Source organism: Parus major, unplaced genomic scaffold (genome assembly GCF_001522545.3).
Source record: "Parus major isolate Abel unplaced genomic scaffold, Parus_major1.1 Scaffold582, whole genome shotgun sequence".
NCBI classification, from domain to species: domain Eukaryota; kingdom Metazoa; phylum Chordata; class Aves; order Passeriformes; family Paridae; genus Parus; species Parus major.
In genome coordinates this window covers 7,498-12,649 of record NW_015379470.1, presented here as the reverse complement: position 1 = coordinate 12,649, position 5,152 = coordinate 7,498, and the positions used below count along the sequence as shown (strand labels likewise).

Genomic DNA, 5,152 nt, shown 5'->3' with positions numbered 1-5,152 from the left:
CCCCTTTTACCCTTGTTTTGCCAAATTCCATCAATATTTTACCATTTTCCCTGCTATTTCGCCCAATTCTCTTTATTTTTCCTTCACTCCTCCTATTTCCCCTCCCCATCACCTAATTTTTGGCCGTTTCTCCCCATTTTGCCGGCGTTTTTACACCTCCCTGCTCCCCCCACGTTCTCCCGCGGCACGTCCCGTGTTACCCACCCTGTTTTGGAGCCCCCCGCGTGCCCCCAGCCGTCCCCCCAGTGTCCCCAGGTGCTCACGGAGCTCGTTGAACAGAAAGGCCTCCTGGTACTCCCTCATGTACTGAGTGGAGCGCGACTCGTCCAGGAACAGCGAATACACGCGTTTGATGTCTTCCACCCCCACCTCCGCGCCCTGCCAGGGGCACAGATCAGCAGCGATCACAAAGTACTTCACCTTGGTTTTCACACCCTCTTTTCCCATTTCCTGCCTTCTTTCCCCCTCATGTTTTCTGTCATTTTCCCCCCTCGTGTTTCCCCATTTTTCTCCCCTCAGGATTCCCGCCCTTTTCTCCCCTCAGGATTCCTGCCCTTTTCTCCCCTCAGGATTCCCGCTCTTTTCTCCCCTCAGGATTCCCCCTTTTTCTCCCCTCACGTTTCCCACTCTTTTCCTCTCAACGTTTTCTACTCTTTTCCCCTCACATTTCTCACCCTTTTCCCTTCATGTTTCCCACTCTTTTCTCCCCTCACATTTCCCGCTCTTTTCTCCCCTCACATTTCCCCTTTTCTCCCCTCACGTTTCCCGCCCTTTTCCTCTCAACGTTTTCTACTCTTTTCACCTCACATTTCCCACCCTTTTTCCCTGATATTTCCCACCCTTTTTCCTTCACGTTTCCCACTCTTTTCCTCTCACATTTTCTACCCTTTTCCCTTCATGTTTCCCACTCCTTTCTCCTCTCACGATTCCCGTTTCTCCTCACTTTTTCCACCTTTTTCCTCTCACATTTCCCACTCTTTTGTCCCCTCACATTTTCCCCCCTTTTCCCCATACATTTCCCACTCTTTTCCTCTCACATTTTCTACTCTTTTCACCTCATGTTTCCCGCCCTTTTTCCCCTCACGTTCCCCACCCTTTTCTCCCCTCACGTTTTCCTGCTCTTTTCTCCCCTCACGTTTCCCGCCCTTTTCCCAATGCTCACGTGTAACCCCAAACTATCACGAGCACCCCAAATCCACACTGACCTCCCCCCAAACCTCCCCCAGAGCCCCCCGAAGCTCCCTCAGCATCTCACAACATCACCCCCCCAGTTTGGGGTCCCACCCCACCTCCTGACTGCAGTTTTGGGGTCCCACCCCCCGAATTTCGGGGTTCCTGTGGGATTTGGGGTGCCCACCTTGCGTTTCCTGGCCACCAGGCTGGCGGCGGTGATGAGCTGGATGGCGTAGCGCAGCGACGTCTCCAGCCCGATGCGCGTCAGCACCGCGTACGCGTCCTCCGTCATCTCCACGTCCTCCTCCTCACACCTGCGCCCCGAAAACAGTCAGGGGGACCCAAAAACGGGTGAGGGGTCCCCAGAAATGGGCAGGGGGACACTGAAAAGAGGCCTGGGGGCACCGCAGTGGGGTTATGGGGTATGCAGGGGGGTTATGGGGGGTGCATTAAGGGGTTGGGAGCCACCCTGAGGAGGTTGGGGTGGCCCAGAGCAGTTTTGGGGTGTCCCAAAGCAAGTTAAGGTGCACCCCAAGGGTGATCGGGGCACCTGGAGAGAGTCATGGAGGCTTTTGGGGTGACAAGGATTTTGGAGATAACCTGGTTAGGGTTATAGGGCGCCCCAGGTGTGTTGAGGAGGATCAGCCATGTTTGAGGCTCAGGGCATTTTGGGTGTCCAGATGGGTTTCAGGGTTCAGGTTGATTTTGAGAGGTGCCCAGGTGTGTTTGGGGTGTCAGAAATGATTTTGAGGTGTCCCCACCATCATTTCAGGATCTGCTGGGTCTCCTCCTCCCCGCACAGGGCCGTGGTGCTGGTGGTTTTTGGGGTGTGTCAGGGTGCGATCTGGGCCGTGTCAAGGAGGATTTAGGGGTGCCCAGGTGTATTTTTGGGGTGTCCCACCGGATTTTGAGGATCTGCCGTGTCTCCTTGTCGCCGTATGGGGCCGTGGCGATGATCAGCAGCCGGTCCAGCAGATCCAGCGGGAGCCCGTGGGGGCTGCGGTGGGAAGTGCCTCGGATCCTGAGGGACAGGTGGAGATGAGGGGGGGATCAGGGGAGGTTTGGGGGTGCCCAGGTGTTGCCCAGGTGTTGCTCAGGTACCTGGTGATGCCGCGGTTCGTGGCCATGATCAGCACGGGGGCCATGTCGCTCTCCAGGGCGCGGTTGAGGAACGAGAAGCTCTCGATGTCCAACATGTGAACCTCGTCGATGAACAGCACCTGGGGGGTATTGGAGGGGTCCTGGTGATCCCTGAGGGTGTTTTGGGGTGTCATGGGGTGTTCTTGGCGATCCTTGAGGGGGTTTTGGGGGTCCCAAGGGGGTTTGGGGGATCCTGGTGCAGTTAATTTGTCACCTGGTTCCTCAAACAGATGAATTTTTGGGGGTTCCTGAGGGGGTTTGGAGGTCCTAGGAAGGGTTTGGGGGTCCCCAGGGGACTATGGGGTTCCCTGAGGGGGTTTGGGGGTTCCCAGGAGAGTTTTGGGGGTCAGGGCTTACCCCAGGGATGACCTCGGCCTTGCCCTCCTCACGCCACTCGGCCACTTTGGCGTTGATCTGCTCCCGCACCTCCGGCTTGATCTCACCTGTGTCACCTGCATTTGGGGTTTGGGGGGGTCAGGGGCAGTTCTGGGGGTCCCAGGGGCAGTTTTGGGAGTCTGGGGATACCCAAGGAGAGGGCGAGGAAGCTCTGGGTTGGGGTGAGGGACAGTTTGTGGGTTTTGGGGTCATTTTTGGGGTCGGGGGGTACCTGAGAACAGGGCGAGGAAGCCCTGGGTGCGGGAGTTGATGACGTCGATCTCGTGCAGCGACACCGTGTGAACGACCTCGCGCCGCTTCTGCAGCTCCCCGTCGGGGCACTGCACAAATTTTGTCTGGGGGGGAGAACTCAGGGGGTCAGGGCCACCCCAAAACCCCCCTGTGCCCCCCTGAGACCCCCAAAAACCTCACCTGTGCTCCCATGGCGTCGTAGTCCCGCGCCCGGGTGAAGGAGCGCCCCAGCTTGGAAATCTTCCCCGTGGCCTTGTCGATGGTGATGACGTCCCTGGGGATGGAAACAGAGTATTCCGGTATTTTTCTTCTTTCCTCGTGTTTCCCCCTCTTTTCTCCCCTCACGTTTTCCCGCTCTTTTCTCCACTCACATTTTCTACTCTTTTCACCTCACATTTTCACCCTTTTCCCTTCATGTTTCCCACTCTTTTCTCCTCTCACGATTCCCGTCCTGTTTCTCCTCACCTTTTCCGCCTTTTTCCCCTCACGATTCCCGCTCTTTTCACCCCTCACGTTTTCCCGCTCTTTTCTCCCCTCACATTTCCCACCCTTTCCCCCCTCACATTCCCACCCTTTTCCTCTCACATTTCTCATTCTCTTCCCCTCACATTCCCGCCCTTTTCTCCCCTCACGTTTTCCCGCCCTTTTCTCCCCTCACGTTTCCCGCCCTTTTTCTCCCCTCATGATTCCCGCTCTTTTCTCCCCTCACATTTCCCACCCTTTCTCCCCAGATTTCAGGGTCCCCACCCCAATTCCAGGGTCCCTCACCCTGATTTTGGGGTCCCCCCACTCACCCTTCCTGTCCCTTCTCCCTCCTTAGCCCCCTACTCTCTTTACCCCCAACTTTTAAATCATCTCCCGCCCCAATTCCATCCCTCACCCCCCGAATTCTGAGATCCTCGCTCCAATTTCTGGGCATCTCTCAAGTTTTGGGGTCTCCCCAATTTGGGGGACCCTCACTCACCCTGCCTGAACCTTCTCCTTGCTCAGAGCCTCGATCATCTTCGCCCCCAAATCATAAATGGTCTCCATCTCCGTCGTTTTCAGCGTCAGCTTCCCCACTTTGGTCCCCTGTGAGGAAACGCAAGGTTTGGGGGGGCCCTCGGAATTCTGGGGGGGCTTTGAGGGGATTTTGGGGTGCCCCAAGGGGATTTTGGGGGCTCCAAGAAGGTTTTGGGGTCCCCCCTCACCGTGCCGGTGGCCGGGCGGTCGATCTGGATCTCCACCACCTCCCCCTCGATGATCTCCGTCTCTTCCCTGTAAGGCAAAAAAAAGGGGGGGGAACACCCCAAAAATGAGGGGGGAACCCCAAAATTTAGTTGTTGGGATGTTAAATGAGGTGGAAGAAGCCCAAAATTGGGGTGGAGAGTGAAATCCGGGGGGTGCAGACTCTACCAGAGTAACAAAACAGGATATGGGAACCCCAAAATGGGGCAGGGGGAATTCAAAATTGAAACAGAACCCCAAAATTTAGGAAGAAACCTTAAAATTGGTGTGTTGGACCCCAAAACTGGGAGAAAATATTAACTTGAGCTCCAAAGAGAAAAATGGGGAGTGGGAAGCACAAAATGTGGTGGAGAAACTGAAAATGAGGGGGCAGATTCTGGAATTTGTGAGGGGAGATCCTAAATCTGAAGTAGGGGAACCCTTAAATTAGGATGGAAAAGCCCAAAATTGTGGAGAAACTTGAAGTTAGATGGAAAAAACCCAAATTAAAGAGAAAGCCCACAGAAAAGCTCAAAGCTGAAAGGAAAATAGGGAGTGAAAACAAAAATATGCGGTAGGGACCCCAAAATGAGGCAGGTGAGGACCCTGAAATTGGGCTGGAGGCCTCAAAATTTGACACCAAAACGTCAAAATTTGACAGAGCACCCCGGAAACGGAGGGAAAACCAAACAGAATTTAAAACAGACGGGCAACACGACCAGGCAGAGGAACTAAAAAAGGCATGGGGACCCCAAAAAGCGGCGTGGGACCCCCGAAACGGCGGCCGTACTTGATGCGGACGCCGATGGAGCGGCGGAAGGCCTGGGTCAGCGCCTCGGTGCGCGACATCTCCAGGGAGAAAATCTCGCTGCCGGCGATGGCCGTGAACGGCGTGTCGGGGCCCAGCGCCTGCGCCATCCCTGCCGGGAAAAAGGGGGGATTTGGGGGTCAGGGGTGAGTTTGAGGGGGGATTTTGGGGTCAGGGGTGAGTTTGAGGGGGGATTTG

General features: G+C 55.6%; 1 protein-coding gene across 2 annotated transcripts in view; it reads right to left on the bottom strand.

Moving 5' to 3' along the window:
• The window catches only part of RUVBL2 (RuvB like AAA ATPase 2), a 10,421-nt gene that overhangs the window by 3,552 nt on the left and 1,717 nt on the right, over positions 1 to 5,152 (bottom strand). The window contains exons 4-13 of one of the 2 annotated variants that reach the window (XR_004495726.1): positions 4,937 to 5,066; positions 4,131 to 4,197; positions 3,905 to 4,011; positions 3,121 to 3,214; positions 2,921 to 3,044; positions 2,671 to 2,765; positions 2,275 to 2,424; positions 2,075 to 2,194; positions 1,358 to 1,487; positions 264 to 378 (exon numbers count right to left, since the gene is read on the bottom strand). Coding sequence is in view for 1 of the 2 variants with exons in the window: in XM_015616654.3 (XP_015472140.1) it covers positions 264 to 378; positions 1,358 to 1,487; positions 2,075 to 2,194; positions 2,275 to 2,393; positions 2,671 to 2,765; positions 2,921 to 3,044; positions 3,121 to 3,214; positions 3,905 to 4,011; positions 4,131 to 4,197; positions 4,937 to 5,066 (1,101 nt within the window). In the remaining variant the exon portion in view is untranslated. The remainder of the gene's footprint in view (positions 1 to 263; positions 379 to 1,357; positions 1,488 to 2,074; positions 2,195 to 2,274; positions 2,425 to 2,670; positions 2,766 to 2,920; positions 3,045 to 3,120; positions 3,215 to 3,904; positions 4,012 to 4,130; positions 4,198 to 4,936; positions 5,067 to 5,152) is intronic. The other variant, XM_015616654.3, reaches the window with a different exon arrangement.